Below are 22,850 nucleotides of genomic sequence, written 5' to 3'. Positions count from 1 at the left end.
ATAAACTCAGAGTTAAAACTCAGAGTTTATACCTCTGGTTCTTTTCAGAACCATTCTCTTAGTTGAGAAATTATTCGCACATGGTGTTTCCGCAAACCTTTCATTATTTAGTATCTCCACCATGCAAAGCCTCAAATCTTACTTAACATCTATGTAAGATTGTCTACTGCCCCATTTTGTCCCGGCCCATTTCAACTCCAATCACTTCAAAACATGATAAGAGTGAGGCCCCGCAAAGTTCAATGGGTCATGAATGAAGAAGCCATAAAAGTTGGGCCAAACAAGAATCTGTCTGCATCACCCACCCCCACACTTGGACCCTGGAAGCAATATCCTTGTCCAAACGTCTTCCCTTGCCCTGAACCCTATCCCCCTTGTCATAAAAGCCATAAAGACAGTACAGACACTTTCACACAATTACCAGATCCTGATGGGCTCTCTGCCAATTATCCCGGATTTCTGCTGCCTGATCCAGGCAACCGGAAAAGCTTGTTTTGAATCCAGGCAATGTGACCACTTCAACCATTAACCACAGCTGTTGATAACATTTCTGAAACAACACTGCGTATGTTTTGAATAAAATTATTAAAAGCAACGTTGTTCAGGATTGATTAAAGGCATTGAGCAACATTAGTAATTACCCGGAAACAAACTAGCTATTTAATGAATAAAACCTTAAGAGACAAGATAAGTTTGCGGTGACACTATGTGAATAAATCTCTTTTGTGAGTATGTGTGGTTCTGAAAAGAACCGGAGGGACTCATCGTTTTCGAACAGAATAAAACCTTGCTCAAAGTGAAGATAGCACTGGCCCAAAAATACCCTGTCAAATGCTTTTTGATTAAAAGAAAACAATAAGGGAACGAGGTTTTAAAAAGTGTGCCCTTGGGTATACAATTGTTTACGTGTGTCAGCAATGGAATCCAGTTATTAATTAGACCCACTAGAAACCCCCCCCCCAAAAAAAAAAAAGTTGATGTATTTTCTCTGCTTCCTCAACCTGTATAACTGCCAATGAGCTAAAACTTCACGAAATAGTTGTTATAATTATGCACCCTTTAAATGGAGCAAATTTGTTGATTTAAACAGAAACAAAATTGCACAAAGTGCAAATGAGGCAATGTACCTTTTATAATACCACAGTGTAAAGTGAGGGTAGTTGCATGAAAAACAATGGTAAAAATATCTTCACTTGTCCTGTTGTTTGGGGGTGACTTTGGTTTGGAAGGTCAGAAGTTTGAATCCTGCTGCTGGCTATATGTTGTGTCCTTTGGCAAGCTACTTAATCCAACTTGAAGCTCTCCACCCAAAATGATTACAAAATTTATCAGCATTAACTGGAAGAAGCGTGCAATAAAGTGTCAATCCGTACAGGAGGAATTCAAACATTCTCAGTGGTTTCGTGCAAAACCAGAGAAAAATGTTGGCATGGTGAGTCATATTGACTCTGAAACACTTCTTACTTTTAGCCATTGTTGAATCCAATTTGAATGCCTATTTTTATCCCCTAGTCATATACTGCATTTGAATGGAGTCTTACCAAATTTATATATCACTGTTTGTAACAGATTAATTTGAATCTCTTTAATACATAGACAGAAATAAAAGTGAAAGTCAGAAAAGTGACTTACAACATTTAAACAAATACGGACCCAGTCAAGGAACACTTTCAATTTCACGTAAATAAACAAATTGTGTATGCAAGTTAATGGCTAATACATGTGTGTGTTAAAAACTGCAAAATTTGCTTTGGAATGCCTATCAGCCAAAAAGTTACCAGATTACAATGGATTAACAGCTAACAAGCCATTCCCAAATTCCCTTAAGAATACAACACCAGACAGTTATTGAATTTCCGGAATGTGCCGCTTTTGTTTTGTAAGACTGTTGATCCCTTTGTAATCTGGTCAAGATTAAGGGATCAGAGGATAAACAGGTTGCTTATCTAAAAAAAAAAGAAGATAAGGTTTTATTAGTCTTGGTTTGATACTTCATGGAATGTGTTAATAGCTTTTGCTTTGTGGAGATTTGTTTAGGCCTTGTTTGGTAGGTGTGGCCTGGGAAAAGATGGAGGTGTTTTGGCAATTGTGTACATGTAATTTAAAGATATAATTGTGAAGATTTGTTTTGGAAACTTTTTGGTAAAAAGTGGAATATATAATGGCTCTTTTTGCACAAGCTGTATCATCGACAATGGGGGTTCACTGATGCATCACGTTCTTATTGAACGTATTCTATCACACAGTCAATGACACTGATCTAGTTTCCAACTGGAAAAGTACTAGTAGAACTACCAGAAGTCAGATGACAAGCATGTTGTTTTCAAAGTGTTGAATTTGAGACAACTTTGTTCATCCCAGCTTCTGTTTTGCTGTCATTTCTTGGACAGTGTTTTCTTGAGTCCGGTGACTTGCAATTTCTTCTCTCAAAGCGGAATCTGTTTTTGAAAGCAGTGGAAGCAATTCGAAGTATTGTGTCGGCTTTTGGCATTTGAGTGTGTATTTTTGGAACTTGCGGTATTCTAGTGTTATTGTGCCTTTCAACAATGAATTGTACCTACAAATATTGCGGATAAGGCACAGTGACGTAGGTAGGTCTTTGAGAAGGGGGTTAAGGTTTGGTAAACACAAGTCAGACAAAAAGGGCCCAAAACTTGGAAAGCATCGGGAAAATACCTTTCCTTTACCAATTGTAACTGCCAAGACAAGTGGGTGTTAGAGAAAAAATAAAGTGATTTAACTTTAAAAAGTCAAATATTGTGTTGGGCTTAGGAAAGGTTAGGGTTCAGTAGCTCCTCGAAATTTGATACTTTTTTTTTTTTTACAGATTCTTATAAGTTGATATTAGGTCGGTAGATCACGCCATGTGCACTTTGATGACACGTTCATGTGCGTCATCAACGATTTGAAAACTCCTTGCCTAATATGGCTGTCGATGACCCTGTCTTGGTGAGTGTTGCATTCATGCTGAACAACGGATTTTGGTAGACAAAAGTCTTAGTTCATTACCTCATTATATTTGCCTTGCAAATTTTGCCCTAAGAATTCAGTGCATGCTGTATGCGGCTCTTTGACAGTTCTCTTCAAAGGGCGTGGCATGGTTGGTAAAAGAGGAGGATGCATCCAGGGTTTTTCAAATGAAGTGCCGACCATCATAGAAACCAATTTCACTGTTGATTAAGTCTTAAAAGAGAGACTTTATGGTATGAGGAAGGAAAAGGGGTAACATGTCCCCTCCCAAATTACAGGCATTCCACAGCAGAAATGAAGTATGAAACTCTCCTTTGGATCTGCTGATTTCCTCGTTCTGTGTATTTACTATTTCAGTTTTACCTTTGAAAACTGTAAATTGGAAGTATTGTGCAGCTGCAGTTTCCTCTTCCCAAACAGAAGTTACTTAGTTTAGCCATGCTCCTCACCCCTTTCTTCTTTTCAGTTTTATCCACTTTTAATTTCACAAAAGTTGCTTTACGGCTCCATGCTTTCACTTTCCCATGGCAACATTCCAACTCCATCCAAAAAAAAAAAAAAAAAATCCTGATCCTGAACAACAGCCCTGCTCTCTGGTACAATGAACCACCGCCCAACTTTTGAACCCCGTCAACAATGCCCGAGTAAAATCCCCTGTTCAGCCAACCGTGCCGCCATAGATTTTGGACAAAAAAGCACTTAGCTTGCAGAGTTCATGATCGCTGGTCGGGGCTCATAGGGGAAATCCCCCGATATGCCCTGCGGCCTGAGGCCTGCAATGTGTTCAGTGTGATAACCAACTGCAGTTTGCACTCTCTGCATATACCCGGCCATGTGTTTACACTCGTTATCTTGTAACTCAGACTAATGATACTTCATATCTTATTTCAATTCATTTCACCACTGTCTTTGTTGTCTAGGGTAGGATATCTTGGCTCTAATAGACTAAACTATAAAATTATACCCTGGGTATGATTGATAAACAAAAGAAGGAGGTCATGGTGGGATGAAATTAACAAGGCTGTTCGCACATTTGTACTCATGCAAGTACAAATGTAAGCTTACAAAGTTACATATAATGCACATGTAGAAAGAATAAATGCAGCGAACATTGTAAGATTCAGTTACAAATACATGCATGTTGTCTACGTGTATTGGGAAGATGTATATTATGGGATCCTATTGAATTTATCAATATCTTACTTGAAATGTCGATATTAGGCTTTATATACTCAGTGTGTTAGTGTTACCTCCCGAGTGAAAGTTGGAAAAAATCACTCGGGTGGAACTCGAACCCACAACCTCCTGCTTTCTAGTGCAGACGTCTTACCACTTGACAACTGAGCTTGCGGGATCGGTTGGCTGGTTCGAATCTGATGTACATACATGTAGCAGCAATTCCATCTTATGAATAGTTTACTTGAAAAGCTATCTTCTTCTTTTTTTTTGAAATCAATCGTTTACTTCAATAGTGACCACAGCAAAGTAGATGAGCTTTGCATGGTGCACAGAACATCTTTGGAGAAATTTGTACCTAAAGTTTGTAAACTGAAAACATTAAGTTCTGAAGGTAAAAAAAGCCCACAAATTTGGTGATTCGTTTAACTAGCGAAGTTTTCAGCCCTTCCTTAAGGATACTTTGCAAATGGACGATGTGAAAAACAGTTGTTCAAACTGCAAATTATGTCCAAAGGCAGGGAATATTGTTTGTTTAACATCTAGGGACATGAAAAATAGATTTCATATCTACATTTACATTGTAGGGCCTATATAAACTTCAGAAACCATTATGCCCACAGAAAAAGAAAAAAAAAACACCACTTTTTAGAGATGTTTTGCACACCTGTTTGCATCCTCTGTATGAGACTATGCACGTTTGTATGGTTGGTTTTGATGAGTGGACAAACAACCAGCTGTTTTACTTTCTGCCACTTGTGATGCTTTGTCTCACTCTCTGTTGATTTAAACATTGCTGGGGTCCTGACATTTCTGGAAATGATGATTACAGTGGTGCATAAGTAAGATCTGAAACTGTACATGGTGCAGAACTAAAACCATTTAAGGTTGTGGTGTCCAATCATGGGAGGATGGCTCTTAGTTTAAGGAGATGGTTCTGAGAAGAACACAATCATGTATCCAGTGCCCCAAAGGAAACCAGTTTTAACAGTTACACACCTATGTTCCGACACCCTTATGTTCCTGACACCCCTATGTTCCAACACCCCTTTGTTCCGACACCCCTATGTTCCGACACCCCTTTGTTCCGACACCCCTATGTTCAGACTGCACATATTCCTGACCCAAACCCTAGCCCTAACCCTAACCGGGAGTAACACAATCTAATGTGCGGGTTGTCGGAACATATATTTCGAAACATCTAGCAGTCACTTTAACACTTTTGGCTTACCCAAAGTAAAGAAATGAAATAAATAAATTGGTGGGATGCACTCAACATTTCAGTCAATTTGCAATGATCATCTTTAGTAGAAGTGATGTGTCCTTTGTAGTGAAACAAATGATTAAGCCAGGGTTTGGGTAAAACCATAAATAATTGGCTCGAATCTAGCCAGATTAGACGATTATGAAACCAGTGTCCAAGAGAAGGACACATTGCACCAATATGCTGCGTTTAACAGTGCATTAGTTTTTCTTCACCCTTTTTTTTGGGTGGTGCTCAAGCAAAGCAATATTTTCCAATCCCCCTGATCCATATTTAGATTATTCAAAGACTGAGTCAGACATCTATTTCTGTCTGAGTCCATTGTAAGGAGAGCACAATAGGTCAACAACTGAAATTACCCACCACAAAACCAAATGTCTCGTAATATTACTTTCACCCGTGGTGTGCGTGAGCTACTAGACACACACCGATGACCAGCCACAAAAACGGCCAATGTTTTTTTCTTTTTTTTCCGTGTGCTACGTGCGTCACAAACTACCATTGGCAACCCAACCATGCATGAATTAAGTTGAATTGCTGTCATGACTTGCAGATTATTATTTTATCCTGTGGTTCCTCTTTCACATGTTCCAATTTGTGTCTGTATTGTGGGGGAGGGGTTAGGGTTGAGGGGGGGGGGGGGAGTGAGAGGTTTGCTCTCCAACCATGCACAGGAGAGTTTTATGGTGTAAAGAGGTATTAATTGGTGAATGAATGGGAGGTTTGCTGTAACACCATGTGAATGAAAGTCATCACTTAGTGAGTTTTGTGGTTCTGAGAATAATACTACTAATAATAATCATAATTTTATGAAGTGCCAAATTCTTCAAAATGATGCTCAAGGCGCTTAACAATCAATGAAAATAAATAAAAACCTGAAAAACCTTTTCAAAAAAGAGAAGTTGTTACCAATCATAATAATAATAATAAAAAGAACCAGTTGGTTTAACTCGAGGTTTCAAGCAGTATGCTCTGCTCGTCAACAGAAGACACTATTAATTGATGGTATACTTTCTTTGAATTCATGGTGGTTGTATCATTCCTCAGTATAATGCCTCTGATATTTTTATTTTTTTTCAAAACTAAAAACAGAATGTGATTATGGGCAGTCAGTAAAAAAATGTGGTTTGAAAATCGCAGATCGTGATTGTATATTGGAGTACTAGTACTTGTTTGAGTTAGGGACTTACATGTAGCTCACTTTTTGGATTTTGTTTTTCTCTGGATGATTGGAGGTTTTGGATTGGTTCTTTTTATCACTTTTTGCATTTCTTGGCTGGCTGGCTATCAGCGTCTTGCGCAATACTTTTGCGTGTGCAATCAGTTTTAGATTTAAAACAAATGGCCGAACGTGACCCCAGAAAACCACACATTCCAGCCCAAATTAGCAGAAGAAAAGTGCTGCAGCCATCCTGTAGGATGTACACGTATTTTGAGGTTTCCATATATATGTAATTTTAATTTCCATATATGTAATTTCATGTGGTTAACTGTTTTCCGAGAAAATATCTACAACAATAGGCCGTGATCTTAAAAATTCACTTTTTTTCTCAGAAATCCAGACACTTCGGAAGTTAAATGATTGTCAAGTTCCTTGAAATGGCAAGGAATGTGGCCCCCTGACACATATTTTTCCCCCATCATAATTCCAGTGAAGTTCAGTCATTGCAAACATGTTCAATCTAACTGGCACACCACTCAAGTAAAAGTTTTTGGAGGATTGAGATGGTTCCTAGTAAAAATGCACTTGGGGGTTAGTTAAAGGTGTTTTATTATTTCAAGGTTCCGCGTCGTCCAGCATTCTCTACAATTGCTTTGCATTTATTGAAAAATGCAAAGGATTTAATAAATAAGTGCCATTGAAATGTGAGTTCTCATTTAAAATTATCAAAAAATGAATGCAATTTAAACAATTTGTCAGTTAGCCCTAAACTGTGCATAACTCCCCCCCCCCCCCCACAAATCAAGTGAAACACATTAGGTCCCTTTGAGCAAAATTACAATGTATACCAGTGGGGCTTTTTTAAGTCAGGAGTTTTGTGTAAATAAATAAGGCTGGGGGGGGGGTGGTTATAGGATTTTTAAGACTTGTGTTGACAATTCATGTGTATTTCAGCAAGTGCAGACATAACCAGTGGTGTCACTAACAGTGACATATGCGTTACCACAGACAGTGACATCTAGGAAGAAAGAGAGAGACAGACCAAAAAAGTTAAAACAGATAACAAAATGACATCATATTACAACATGCAATCCTTTATTTCTTTAACGCTTTAAACCAATTAAATACAAAAGTGTATCAAATAGTACTTTGAAGTGTTACAAAATTACACTGTACTAAATTGCAGAATTCTGTACTGCTCAAAAAAGGGTGACACACGCTTTAACAACCTTATATCAACCTTAGTTATGTAATAGGGTTGTGTACAAAATTTGCTATGAGAAAAAAGGCACATCATTATTTTTCAATGGTTCAAACATAGTGCATTGAAGGTGGAAGAACATATAAATATCTGTTTACAAAACACATAAAACTGACATCTGTAGGCATTTCCTGACCAGCAGGCTATAAAATAATATAAAACAAAAAATACAACTACAAAATGCACTTCGTGGTACCTAACTGATCATTTTCTTAGTGCTAAAAATATAATAAAAAATTATTTCACACTCTTTACACTTGACTCTTTTCAATCCAATGACCAAATAAAATTGTTATGCCTACATAAAGTATTTTTGCTTTCTTTCTTTTATCATAAAAAAAACAATTCTGATAGCCAAAATTGCATTTCAAGTGATGACCGAATCTAAAAGAAACGGCCAACAATGAAAAAAATATTTTGCCAATGACAAAAAGGATTTCACAATGAACAAGAAAAGTCCCTGTATTGTGAAACAACATTTTTTGTTCCGAAAAAAATATTCTTGATTCATCTGGCAACAATGCCCGGTTAGCAGCATACTCTTTGTGTTGTTCCTAATCAAAGCATGCCATTTTTAACATGCGTTTCAACGTGAACTGTTCAGTTGGTGCCACCCAAGTTCAAAGAAAAAGGTCCCCAAAGTAGGCCCCCTACCATTCAACAGGGACTAATATCGATTTAATATATGCTGTGCCAGACAAGTAAATGCTTGTTGGTGTTTTGCCAGTTTAGTTTCTAAAGGTTACTCGAAAGGTTTGCAAACACTCATATTTTGTTGTGTCCCTATCACAAATACAAAGATGAATAGGGTGTGAGTGGGTACAACTTGGCACATACCATTATAATGAACTTTGACCTTAGATTTGCATCCGTTTGAAAGCATCTGTATTGGCTTTCGACCTTGCAAAATCCTAAAAAGTACCCTGGGAATTTCCAAGGGGACTTCTTCTTTCGATTTTGATTCTTTGAAATGGTTCCAGGTATAAGTCATGTTCTATTTTGAGGATATTTTTATGTGTTGGCAAAAGCTAAAAGTTAGTGCTTAAACATGTATAATTTTCATTTCTGGTTTTTGGAATATGAACAATGAAAAAATTCATAAATTCATTCAATTTACTTATCTATTTCCTCAAACTATAAAAGGTAAGTACTCAGCTGACTTGTTTCCTCATATTTTATATTTACAGAAATCTTAACTTGTAGCTGTGTACATGTATAGTGCATTATTTACGTTTTTCTACCTTTGACATTCCAATCAGCCATTTCATGAAAAGTATAAACTATATTTACATTTTGCAATAGAAAAACAGTAAAAATTATAAAATTGTAAAAAAAGGTTGGAAAATACATAATATAAGTTACAATAATAAATCTTAAATACAATGCTTAATAGTACATCAATGCATAACTGTACATTTGTTTGTAATGGTTGCAAAAAGTATTCTTCCAGCATAAAGATATTTAACAAATGCATAAGTACTGAATAAGTATTATTCATTATCTACATTAATTTTGTTATTAGAGACTTTATGACCATCCATATTACATGATTATCTCAAGGATACAACTTGCTTTGAGATTTGTAACATTTTTTGTTATCAAGTGAACACAAATTCAAATGATTTTCAATCCAAGACAGTTGCTACTGAATGTCCTTTCACAATAAAGTTTTATATTTGGAATGTGAACGATACATTCTTTGAAACTGTCCCAAATTAAAGTTTAAAGTTTGGAATAAACTTTATTGTAATTACCACATGAAATGGAGGGAATTCCCATTAACTATAAACAGGTTCATTACAAAATACATTTGGTAGGTCTCTTAATCTTTGGGATGTATTTGTACAACTCTGTGGATAAATGCCAGCTTTAAGTTTGAACCTCGCCTTTTAAAATATTTTCTTTCTTTACAAGACCAAGAAAGATATTTCAAATTTGTTGTGTAGGTGCAAATTTAACTCTTCTACTTTTCTGACATTTGCTCCAAAAGCATTGTTAAAAATCTTTCTCTCTGACTTTTTTTCCACAAAAAACTATCATTCAGTTTACTGTCTCTATAGACCTAATTGTCTTCATTTTGTTTTGACATTGATTTGTGTCCAATTCTTTGTTTTTCACCAGTATACAAAATATAAATGTCTTAGTCAGTCTACTGCATAGCATAAGTATAAAATGCATGTATCAAGCAACATCATGACAATGAATGGAAAAACTTTAAACAAAAAACATCCATTAATAAAGAATAGATCCTTACGTTTCTGATATTTCGTTAATACTTTAACACCAGTCTCGGACATTAATATTTGTACATGTATATGTGTATTTTTATTAAATCCATCACTTATGCCCATTACAAGCCTTATAATTTCAGTCTAAATGTCTCTTTCAGTCTGTCTACACCTTTGTTGTGGGTTCTATCAACCTACATGCTCTCGGTATCGCTGTCTAGCCCTGCAGCTTCTCTCCACCCAGCCGCGTTCTTCCCAAACTTGTAGACAAGACGTCGGCCATCGACCCTTTCAAGAATCTCGCGTTTGTAGTAGTACCTGAGGAAGAATTTGGAAATGGATCAAAAGTTGGCAAAAGTTAACTCCTGGAAAATTTGGTTTCAAATTAGGTTTTTTGTTTTATTGGAATCTGGCCTGGTTTTCATCTGCTTATGATTTCTTTTGTCATTTAAGCACTAAGGTGACTGGACAAAACTGATTTGTTACAAATGTCAGTGAGGATAATAGTCTGGTGCCTGGTAATTTTTAATGCAGATAACAGCAGTGTATAACTGCACCATTCTCTAAACAACGGTGGTCCTTTCTTTAATTAATACACTTCTACTTGTCTTTCAGCCAAACTATGACTGGTCTCTGCCACTGACAAACATTTGAAGTGATTGTCCATCATGTGTTAATTAAGGAACTAGACCAAGATGGTGTCGGACAATGCCCTCACCTCATCGCACGGCTCAGCTTCTCGTAGGTCATCTGCGGGTTGTTCTTCTTGCGACCCCACATGGTGGCCACGGCCTCAGAGTTGACAAAGCGGAACACCCCGTCTTTTCTGTCCTCCCAGCGGATGTACTTGGGGCAGCACATGCTGTCCTTCAGGAGGTCGCGGATGAACTCCCACAGATGGTTGCCGCGCATGGCTGCATATTAAAGAAAATGGACCAAACATTAATAACCTCTGAAAAAACCCTTTACTTTATTAAACAATCAATTCTATCTGTTGTTCATTGTCTTCTCTCCTCATGACTGGTTTCAGCAGGCTTGTGAGCCTGGGCATCAGTGCAAAGGGACACTTGAGGCATCTTTGGACTCATACCAGAAATATATAATAATAATCCAAGCAGAAATGATAAGTACCTTCTCGTCGGCCACGTCCACGTCTGGTTGTGACCTCCTCATCACTGTCATCACTGCTCGTGCTGGAGATGGGATGCATCTTACGTGGGCGGCCACGCCCCCTCTTGCTGTCTTTGTGGGTCACGCCCCTGAGGAGGGACAGGCTCTTGTCAATCGTCTTCCTCTGGTAGTTGTGGGTGCGGTGAGCATGAGCTGTTGGGTGTTGGCTGATGGACAGATAACCCTCGTCCGATGTGGCCGGGGAGTTCGGGAGGGTGAAACTGGCTTCACTCTCGCTTTCGAACTCTGTTTCTGGGAAAAATCAAATGAAGGCTAATTAAATGAAATGTTAACTTGATGGCATTTAGTGGAAAAGGGGAAATACAGTTCCTAAAGGGAAATACAGTTCCTAAAAGAAATGTCAAGTTGGATTGCTGAAGCAGAGTTAGGTAAATAGGAAGTGACTTATAAGTTTGTTTCTTCTGTAGGGTGATGAAAGCTGGTTACAATATGTATTGTCAGAACCAAATCTATACTGGGTACCAGACCAATATGGCTGACCTGTCCCTGTGATGTAGGATATGTTATTAGTCTGGTTGCCTCACCTTCCCCAGCAGAATTGCTTCCTCTGTACTGGTAGCTGGGATTTGTGGGCCTCTGTGGATCCATCAGTGTCTTCAGGAAGTGTTCAACGTTTGGCAATGTGTCAAAGTTTGCATCGAAGGTTGGTGGGTGTTGTGGTGCTGGAGGATAATCTGAAACGAGACGGGTTGTATAAGTATTTACGAAGTTGCCTTGCTTGGGAGAGGATTACACAATCTTCAATTTCTTAATGATGCACATTTTGTTTCAGTGCCCCAGAACAATGTTCCCAGATTTGCAATAAGAGTAGAATGTACTCAAAGTGTTGTTTCCAGCTCCCCGATAGCTTGAAAACATTTGTTTATCAAGGGCGCACCAAGACAACAATTTGGCAATTAAACGTTTACTGTTAAATCTCACTTCACAGGTTTGAACTGAATTTAAGTACTGTTTGTGAGTCCGAGAAGTCCGTTTTTTATCATGAGAAAAATGCTGACAGCTTAAGTGTAGAATGGTTCTTAAGAAGGCTCATTTGATATTGTTATTGATGTTGACATTTAAAATTAACTAATTTACCTTCATAATCAAGGTATCCGTGGTGCTGCCACTGAGGTGCTGCTGATTCTGCTTGTCCATTTGAGAAACAGTCCGAGAACTCTTGTTCAATAAATTCTGACAAAAAGAAAAGTGAAAGTAATAGATTTATTTTTGGAAACTGAAAACAATGGCTAGAATTCTCTGTAGCTGATTTGACTCCACCATGGGTTTTTGGTCATCCTCAAAATGATTTTGTTTCTGTCTTCTAAAGAAAACCTTATGAATAATTAGTCATAACACTTAGTATCTATTCCAGGCTCACTTTTGTTATCAGTTTCATTTTTGTCTGTGAATTTTAAAAATTTTATGAAGACCTCAAGCAAGTACATTCGGTATTCCATTTAATGACTTTCAAGGCTACTACTAATATCTCACCTGCAGGTGATGACTTGTCTTTCAGTTTCAGGTCAAGATTAAATTCCCTGGAATATAGTTTAAATAATTTGCAGGGTTGTATACTAACTGTGACCCTAGATATCAGTTTTATGATGGGTGGTGGCTTACCTTGTTTAACAAGTACGTGGTTCGACGCTCCAAAAGGAACATCACATATTATTCCTTCACTGAAGGATGGTTGTTCTGGATACATTGGAGAACACACTACAGAAAAGATACAAAGAAATAACCAGAACGCTTAATGGTAATGAATTATCAAGTACATAAATTAGAGTGTTATTGCTCGTGTTTGATTTTTTTTTATTATAATGCTGGTGAAACATTTAGCAGACAGACAGAAAATAAAGTTCAATGTTGGTCAGATTTGCTTGTATGAGTAAACAAGAAAACATTTTTTTTTTCGTTTGCAGTCAGTGGTTTCTCTACTTACTAGTGTTCATAATATTGTAAGTGTCCTGAGGTTCGTATTTCAGGTTGGGCACTACCCCCTCCTGGAACATAGGCCCCTGGTTGTTAGGCGTGGTGTGCTGGTTGTGAGGCGTGGTCAGCTCTGCAAACACTGGGCTGTCGGGCGGGGTCAGCACACTCCTAAGGCTTTCCTCCTCCCCACTCATGGAGACTCTCATGGCCTGGGGCAGGTCAGAGGTCATGTGGGTGTGGTCGGCGCTCAGATCGGGAAAGAGCTGTAGATTGGAACATGTTTGAAGAGCATTTGGTAATAACATTGAATTTCCAAGAAGACTGTTCTGTAAGTCTGACACCTTATGATTTACTTAGCCTATTCAATAAAAGCACAGTAGTCACCACACACCTTACAGTGTTCAATTGACACTGCACAATGTACACAAGAGTTCAGATCATCCAACCCGAAATAAATTTAGTACAGAGTCTAAAGTGGTGAATAGAAATGATGTTTTATTATGCATGCACTAAATGTTCAACAGATTGCTTTGTTTGCACAGACCCGTCATTCTTGGAATTTTACCAGGTATGTGCTCTGTATTGTGCTCTATGCTTATACAATGTAAACAGTGCATCCAGATAATATGAACTTATTGCTACGGGTTATTTTCTTAAGTCTGTAGGCCCATGCCTTTCTTGTTGATGTGTTGCAGAAAACTCTGTATTTTTTTCCCCCCAGATTTAAAAAATGAACACAAAAGTAATTTGTTCTTATTTCGCCCTCAGATCGAAGTCAAAAGATGTTTAACAAAAGGAATGTATGTAGGTGTCATGAAATAATGGAATGTATGACTCAATGAGAAAACAATTTACGGTAGGAAAAGGGTTACGATTTTTTTTATTAATTCGTATCATTCAATAAATTACAAGCATGATTGTGTTATGGAATGATCTTCGCACAGACTTCTGGGAAGGAAAAAAAAACGCGATTGAACTAGGAACAAACAAATGAAGTGAAAGTTTTTCTGGTGAAAATGAAACATTTACATAGCCGGCTTGAGATCTTTTGTTTCACTTCCTGCCGAACTATGTGTTGTTCTTAGTAACATGAGTCCTATTTTTAGGCTGCAAAAACAAACCAGAATTCACTCTAAATTCCCAGGAAAGCTGTCAAAACGTACACCCTCATTTGATCGCCTGTGTTGTAAGACCAAACCAAAAAACCAGTACATGTACAATCTTCATCATCTTATCTTCATTTTGGGTCATTCAGTAGTTACTGCTGTGCACTGAATTAATTGTACACGACTTATTTAGACATGAATTGTTTGTTGGAATGACCAGCATGTTTTGCTTGTTTTTCAGGATTTTAGTTTTTGTTTAGATACCGCACAGGTATGTCACGTATACACCAGTTCCGTTGGTACAGATAAGTCAGGAAACATGACAGTTGATACGGCCTGCCTGTATCCTGTGATACGGCGCCGTACCACCCTTTTGCAGGTCACGCTTTGCCCTCTGGACCGCACCATGGACACACTTTCAATTTTAACTGGAATTGCAGAGGACGTATGCCCCACCCGGCCCTCCTCTAAATTCCAAGCAAAAGATCCAACTGATCAAAGAGAGATGCAAATGCCAATACATGTACGCTGGATGATTTATCTCCTGTACATTCTCAACACTGCAAGAATTGCAAGGGTGTGGTCAGCGAGTGGCCTTGAATAGGGGCGTGCCGTGGCAGTTATGCGATGCAAAACCTCTAACCAAATGCACCTTAATCCACAGTCAATGACTGATAACCAGTTGTTTTCCAATCAGCATTTTTCAAAAACTCTTTTGCTGCAAAATGTGCTGTGTTATTGCGTCACAGTCATCCATGTCATACATTGATGGTGCTAAACATACAGATTTTGCTGATAGCACAATTTTGTCTTGTTACCAGCCACAAAAGCGCATAATATACACTGTTTGACTGGTAGGCCTACTGTTTTTCAACTGAACTTCGCTGTCGGAAAATCTGAAAAGGTGGTTCTCGATGACACGGCTTGAATTTCATGAAATTCGATTTTTTTTAAATCTTAAATTGAACGGAATTTACTTTAACCACTATGAGCGTTGGTTTACACGATGGTGAAATTTATCTGCTAAATGATCAGGACAACCAGAGGATGTGGCGGCGCTTGCATCCGGCAATATTTTCTTTCATTTTCACGACAGGAGCTCAGAGACAACGCCCATTACAGTTGAATCAAAAGCTCAGTTTGTGACAGGCATCAACATCGGTTAAAATCTCACATTATTCATTGGTCCATCTGTTTATTTCTGATACACAATTATTGTTTCAGAGGGACACTGTTTATCGATGTATATTCACGTTGAAGTTTTTATTATGGTTCTGTAAGTTACAGTTGAAAAAAGTTTATATACAATGTTATTGTTACGCTTTCAAGCTTATGTACATGTACTCGTTCGATTCAACGGTTTGTAAAAATTGTTAATTGCATTCGCTTACAATTTCAATGGTAAAGCTTGCACTAAAAATAATAGTCAAAGTTAAACATTTAAACATTAAAGGTAAATAAATTCGCATATTTATGACTTACCATGTCGTTGTTGCACATTGGATTCATACTGTCGTCCTGATACAAGTCCAACGAGTTCAACAAATCTAGCAGTTGATTTTCCGAAGGGAGGGCCACGGAATCTGCACGAGAGAAAACAAACTTTAATTATTAAAGTTAAAAGCCTCATTCAGTGTGCACGTAAGCTGGAGTAGACGCATTGCATGTCTTCTTGCCCTTTAGCCCCGAGTTTCGTTTATCACTCATTATTGTCAAAATGTGTCAGCGGTCGGGCAAGAACAAAAAGCACCGACGGAGACCTTTATGTTCCCCTTCGCATAAATTCTCAACTCAGTTCCTCTTCTCGTCTGAAACCGACAACCGAATCTAAACTCGAGAGGTTATCAACTCCTGTTTTCAAAACACGCTGACACGGCGTCTGCGTGTTTAGCACGACACTCGACACGTTAATGATACTCGCGAGCGCCCCGGCACGCGCACTGGTGTTTCTTTTCAGTCGGCACTGCACAACGTCGCTTTACATTTCAGCCACGCCCTGTACTGTTTTTCGTGGCCGGCATAATAATGTCATTCCACTGCTCGATTACACGTGTTTTGTTTCAGCGAGAATTTGTGTTATTGTGGTAACATGAAATTGGTCTTAAGTTACTGATGACAAAACATCAACATTGTTATTTTTTTTGGGGGGGGGGCAGCCTGTCAACAAAATACACCTGTTAATAATTTATTAAAAAGTTAGTAATTTATCTCATTACGTGGAACGTTAACGACAGATTTTGTTACCTTGAGATCTTTGATTTTTAACAAACATGGTTGGAAGTAAATAGAGTGATCGGGTAATAGAAAAGATGCATTTCTAGACAAATACACTGATTAGGCCAACGTCATACCAAAGCACGTTATGCGTACGTAGGCGGGTTTAGGCACAGAATATGGCCGTCTGAGAGACCGAGGCTTTTTGGTAGTATGGACAAACGGCAAACAACTTTTTTAACAATGGAATATACGGGATTACTCTTGGGGGACGTGCATTTCAGCATACGACCGAACTTGGCCTCGGATAAATGTAGAAGAAAATATGTGACTCAAAACCTACGCGGTTAAGTTAGCGTGGGCAAGCTGAAAACATCGTGCGCGCAGTTTATTCATTTTTTTGGTTCAAGAAAGATACAACGTTTGAAAGAACGGGGCATGAACCATCCGCCAACATTGATTTTGCATTCTAAGAATCGGTTATTTTCAGTACCTTTTTCAAGAAATTTTATTTCTAAGAACACACAAAAAAAAATTCACAGTGTCATTTATCAAAATTCCTGACAGGAAACGAGGCCTACATTTCCCTGAATGGTTAAAACACCTGATAGGATTTCCTTTGATATAACACAAGCTGCAGGAAACGACCACATGCAGGCCTATCCCTCGGGTTTTATCTGCTGGTCGCATATATAGCCTTATCTTAGGTACTAACTTAGCTTGAACCATGGAAGTAGCCATGGACGCATTGAAATAGTGTAAAAACAGTCCGAATACTATGATTCTACGGGACATAAATGTATACGACGTCTTGCCCGTGTGCTGTACTGATCTGTTCAGAGGTTTTTGCTGTACAGCTGAATAACTACCCTTGAACCATGGATGTGTACAAACCAGTTCAACCACCGCACTGTATACTTGAACTTAAATTCCCACGGACCAAAATGTACACAGCTCTTTTCAAACCCTCCTGCAGACCGTAACCAGTCTCAATTTCGCCCTGACCCGTACTATGGGGGATCATGTGTGGCAAAGGAATGCGACCCTCCTCGAACAAATTTCAGGTATTCTAGGACCCACCTTCCCGTGAGATTACAAGATTCGGTATAATTCCACTGTACAACTTTCCAAGTTATAAGTGTTTTAGTACTTGGTTAACATCCTTGAGGAATTGGGTCCAAATTCTTTTACGACCTTAACTTGGTAATTCTAACTGGCGCGTGCTGGAATAAAAATATGATGATACCTCAAGTAAAAAGTATGGAATACGAAATCGGGGGGGGGGGGGGGGAAATGCAACACATCTTGGAACTAGCTTCCAAATCGAGATTTTCAAAAACGTTTACCCGTATTTCCTTGCAAAGGTGACTAAAGACTCTAAAAAGCAACCTTAAAACAAGGAAACCAAAAATCTAAACTAAACAATCAAAGTTGAGACTCCTGTCCTGTTTTCGAAATCCTCGGAAATGGAAAGTAAAAAGAAAGAAATTACCAACTATTTCCGACCAATCTTCCTCATCGTAGACATCATAGTTTTGATAGGCAGGTTGTTGCATCACGGGATAGTTTACTGGACCGTGCGTCATCATTGTGGCCTGATGAGGAACTTCACGAGACAACTGATAGAAGCATTGCGCACTGGGGACCATCTTAGCCGAGTGAAATCACGGAGCGAAATGACAGCAGCCAAGACCAAACACCAGGATGACATTCCCAGTAGCTTGATGACCCAAGAGATTAAGGGGATTAAGTCTACCGAAGCACCCCTGCTAATCTCCCACCGAAATCAAGTTTGACAATCGCCTGGAGGATGTCACAAGCTTCTGATGAGGAGGCGCTCGTCGATCGCACCACCTCCGACGTCATTAGACAGAGGTTGTTATACGCTCAGTTTACTTTAAGACCCCAGAGTATGTGTCCTCCAAAATCATAATGTACATTCCACTCGGGATAACAATGATACAATTACCAGTCATCCAAATAATAATGAGTCTCAATGACAATGCTGAGATTATTTAGGAAAAGACTGCCTTCTTTGGTTTACAGCATCGCTGATATTAAAAAAAAGGCTATACTGCTTATAACAATAACAAGTTCCATGGTTCAGAGGCGGGAAGATGAAAGAAAGTTTTATAGTTACACAAAGAATCGGATCATTAGGAATTGTAGTCTTCCAGAGTGATTGGAGAGAATCATTATTTGGCAAGCAGCTTAATGTCACTATGTTTTTGATGTAATTTGCGATGGGTATAGGACTTAAATGGAAATGCATTGTAGCTTGTAGTTATCTGGTTTTAAGGAAATATCGCACCAAGATGAGTCATCTGTCGACCCTCATCTCGGTGTATGATTGACAAGCTCTATTCCGTTTAATTACCACAGGTGTAGCCACAGGTGTGAGCCAAGAAGCCGCTACTGATCACGTGCCACAGAAAGCCAGTCAGCCAATCAAAAGGTAAGTAAACTTTAATTCTATTGCTAATTTTCCAAAGCCAATAGCTCTGGGGTTGTGTATATTACACTCTTGGTATGTCGTGTGAAAGTGCCTGTTTACATTTGGGATATTGGTGGGAGTGCTTTTATATACCCATTCTATGCAAGAGCATAAGAGTCAAGGCACGTTGGTGTTTTTTCACGAATTTGTGACTAGAGGTTGAGATCAACGTTTCTTTTAGTATATGTGGATCGTCTTCATTATTACTTGGCATAAGTGTCGATTATTCGGGTGTACTCGTTGGAAGATTTGTCTTCGACTCCAATTGACAATTTTAAAATATTCAAATCGATTTGTTTCTCCTTGTGTAGGCTGTTTGAAGTGTTTATGCTTCGTTTCTACAGTCAGCCGTTAGATCTTGTCTTGATATTTGTAAAAATTTAAACATTACACATTAGGTTTACGGATTTTGTGAAGTTGGAAGGAAACAGAAAAACTTAGTAAGATATCACAAGTTGTCTCTAAGTGGGATTGGGATCAGGCTCGAACAAACGGATTTTTAGAAGTTGAAAGAAAATATTAGAAAACTACATTAGAGATTAAAAGTTATCTCTCAGTGGGATTCAAACTCTGCTTGATCGAGCTAGACTGCATAACTGAGATTTCAATGAGAAACCCAAAACTAGAAACATCATTGTCCCCACAGCTCCCCGAACGGCTGTTCAGTGTCTGGGTTCTACACCCGATCCTAATCCAGTTTAGAGGGGTGGTGCAAGGAGGTACGGTATCATTAGAGGGCATTCACTCCCTTGTGTCTGTGAGAGCTCATTGTTGCGCAGTGAGCCATGGAACTCCGGTGGAACCAACGTTTGATACTAAAAAGCGTTCATAAACACTACTGAGCCTCCAATACCAACCAATCGTGCAAAGCATTTGAGCATGACAGCTATATTCTTTAAACAGACAGATAACAATGACTAGGCCTATCCCAGGTCTGAATCCTAGGTTTTCCTTCTTCAGCAATACCAGCTCGAACGAGGACTTTTCAAAGAATGAAAACGTGTAACAAGTTACCCTTGTCTATTTCCAGGGTAGGTATTACTACTATTCATATTGGATGGTGAATGTAAGCCCCAACAGACATTAACATTTTAGAGCTTAAAGGTCCTTCTCTTTCACCTGTTCAATTTTATATTGCAAATAACGAGATACACATAATTTGACACTTGCAGAGTATGATAGATGTTTTACACCCAACAGAATATCATATCATACTTGTACAATATTAATCATGATAATAGCAATGCAATGTTGTTTTGACTGAACTAATTTACTTGAAGAATTCTTGAAGTTTGGGCGTTTATGAAAATGTCAATTCCAATTTCTGTTGAGCAATATTGTTCAAACATGATAACAATATATATAAAGGGCCAACACTGCATACCAGGAATATTTGCAACAAAAGCTACCCAACAACTTCACAGCGAACAAAGTACATTGATCGTATTAATCATATCGTTGTTTGGCAACAAGTCATAAACTTGTAATGCAAGATCGATAAGCGATACAAAGATTGATAAGCTGTAGAACGTACTTCGAAGATTATGTACCAAGTACGACATGCATTCGTGTACTCCACATACTGTGTGAAGTTCACAACAACAATTGAGGGATGACAAAGTTTTTGGTACATCATAAACATTACAGTACTGTTTGTGAATGGCTGTTGTTTGATTTACGTTTGCAGTAAATGGAGTGATAGTTTCATTTGTTTGAAGTAGGTTTAGAGTAAACTGTGACTTGGCCACATACCTGTGTTGCAGGTTGCTGGTGTAGCTTGGGTGGCCGCTTGGCGTGCTCCTAGTCAGGTTTACTGGGTGTCGAGAGATAGATGTAGTCGGTAAACATTAATACTCTGCAGTTCCTCCCTCCAAAGAGTGAGAAGTCATTCGGGTTGTTGATGTCTCAGAGTCCAGTGTTCGAATGCTGAAGTTGATGTCTCACCCTCCACTTTTGTCACAAAATCTCACCACGCTGTTCGCAATGTGTGAAAAATAGATCGGTGCATTGTGTCAATGCGAATGGGCCTAGGGAGGGGAATTCCCAATGCCGCCTTCGATGGATGATGTCACTGGGAATAATGAGCCGCGCGGTGTTGCGATTGGAGGGCAGCGTGCGGTGGGCGTATCAGTAAACTCTAACGCGCACGGTCCAGTGACGCTGAATGGGTGATTGGCATGCCAGCGGGCGTGATGTAAGGTTCCGTGAATAGACTTCAGACTGCACCGGGGATTTTTTTGCAGGGCTTTTCTATTCATTAGCGGGACTGCGCAATAGCAGTCCAAGGGTGTTTATAATGTAAAGTTACCGTCGACGTTTAGTGTGGCACCATATTTGGGTGATACTGACAAGTGGTGTTTGCGATAAGCGTGGAAGGAGCAGGGCATCTGTGATAAGAAACTTGCCAAAGGCTAAGAGTTTATGTTCTTCTTTTCTGTTATTGTGATTGTTTCGTGTCGAAACAAGACGTTGCTTTTTCCTAAGGTCGCATTACCACTTGCTTCTGTCGGACCTGTGCTTTCTCGATGTTTTAAACTTTATTTGAAAAAAAAATGAATATCTGGTGTATCGAGGAGGGCAGCGTGTCTTCGTAGAACTTGTGTGACAGTACACTGCAGGATATCCTTTCCGCACGCCTTCTTTTCATTACATATAGCAAACTTATTCTTCTATTTTTGGCCAGAAAAAAGTCACTAAAAATGTGATTTGAGATGGCACCTGATTGAAAGACATTTCTCACGATTCACCAGATAATGTACAGTTAACATCCTCGCGTGTGTCCAAGAAACCATCCCTGCCTCTGCCCAGTCCAATGTTATTTCACATTCAGGGTTGATAAAAAATGAAGATTGTTTGTAGTTGTGAATAACTTTGATGATTAATTAGCAGCTGAGGTTCATACTAATCGGTCATTGACTAAAAAATTCCCAATAGTACCTTTCTTTTCCTGCTTCCTCAAGCAACATTTGCTTATTATAGATTTTTCCGTATCACCCACATTATTTAAAATTGTCAGGTTTCTTCTGATAATACTTTTAACCTATCGTCATCGTGTCGTTAATTAAGTTCGTATTGATTGTGTATCTTAGGTCATCACTTGGTAATAGCTAGGCTATATGTTACTATAGTTCTTGATGCGCCATCGACATGGTGTTATTTCGTTTAAAATGTGCTGTAAATCTTGGGCGCCCGCGACTATTTGAAGCTTTAAAAAATAGTTTTAGCATGATGGCCTTCACAGTTTGCGAGATAGGCCTAATCTATTTTTTTTTCAGTGAAATATAATGACAAAGTGTATCTCATATTAATTCTGTGGTGGTGCTTATCCGTTGATAAATTGTGTTTGCCTAGTCATGCAATGTAGTATTGCCGTATGACTGCTAGTCACCAGAGCCATAAAGTTGCGACATGAAGGTACCGTAGTTTGGACGCCACGTTTGGTCCAAGAATGGAAACATTCTGTCATGTGATTCTGGTCTTAGGCCTATTTTATTGGTATTGTCGATGTTGGTTACAGAGAATTAGAGAAACTGGCGACTCTTCGCAAAAATCTCATAACGTATTCTGGGACCACGAGCTGAGTTGGACCACGGACAATTAACACCGACAATGGCGTCCAAATTGCTACCGCAGTTGTCGCAGCTCTCTCTTTATGCGGCTCTGCAAGTCCCCTTCCCCTCTTGTTCCAATTATTATTTTTTTTAACAAACTGATTAATGTTCTCGTCTTACGTTGACTGTGTTTCTCACAACAGTACTGTTTTAAGGGAAAAGGAATAGGCTATGTTCATGAACCACCTGATCAAGGCTCTGACATGATTGTTTCTGATGATTTATCAGGTTTAATTAACTCTTTTAAACCGCACCTTGC

General features: G+C 38.7%; 1 protein-coding gene across 3 annotated transcripts; it reads right to left on the bottom strand.

Annotated features, from left to right (window-relative positions):
• Positions 1-8,902: 8,902 nt before the first annotated feature.
• LOC119741492 (protein C-ets-1-like) lies at positions 8,903-20,959 on the bottom strand. Of its 3 annotated transcripts, none has more exons than XM_038217458.1 (9): positions 20,733-20,959; positions 15,755-15,855; positions 13,177-13,429; positions 12,855-12,950; positions 12,330-12,425; positions 11,777-11,926; positions 11,193-11,483; positions 10,780-10,975; positions 8,903-10,379 (listed from the first exon to the last, which is right to left on the bottom strand). In XM_038217458.1, exons 2-9 carry the CDS (start codon positions 15,779-15,781, stop codon positions 10,256-10,258), a joined length of 1,233 nt encoding a protein of 410 aa, XP_038073386.1. In that variant the 5' UTR covers positions 15,782-15,855; positions 20,733-20,959; the 3' UTR covers positions 8,903-10,255. The 3 variants fall into 3 exon arrangements, with proteins under 3 accessions (XP_038073386.1, XP_038073232.1, XP_038073310.1); XM_038217304.1 differs by lacking the exon at positions 20,733-20,959 and adding an exon at positions 17,979-18,160; XM_038217382.1 differs by lacking the exon at positions 20,733-20,959 and adding an exon at positions 17,979-18,160 and having other exon boundaries at positions 11,193-11,477.
• Positions 20,960-22,850: the final 1,891 nt, after the last annotated feature.

The sequence above is a fragment of the Patiria miniata genome, unplaced genomic scaffold (genome assembly GCF_015706575.1).
Source record: "Patiria miniata isolate m_02_andy unplaced genomic scaffold, ASM1570657v1 HiC_scaffold_1, whole genome shotgun sequence".
Classification (NCBI taxonomy): Eukaryota; Metazoa; Echinodermata; class Asteroidea; order Valvatida; family Asterinidae; genus Patiria; species Patiria miniata.
This window is presented reverse-complemented; position numbering and strand designations above follow the sequence as displayed.

Excerpts from the sequence above, each read along its gene's own strand:
- LOC119741492 (XM_038217304.1), bottom strand. The coding sequence starts at position 18,135 with ATGGTCCCCAGTGCGCAATGCTTCTATCAGTTGTCTCGTGAAGTTCCT. Across the intron at positions 10,976-11,192 it reads TGGACGTGGCCGACGAGAAG|CCATGCGCGGCAACCATCTG; the intron begins GTACTTATCATT and ends TTTAATATGCAG. Across the intron at positions 10,380-10,779 it reads AAGCTGAGCCGTGCGATGAG|GTACTACTACAAACGCGAGA; the intron begins GTGAGGGCATTG and ends ATTCTTCCTCAG.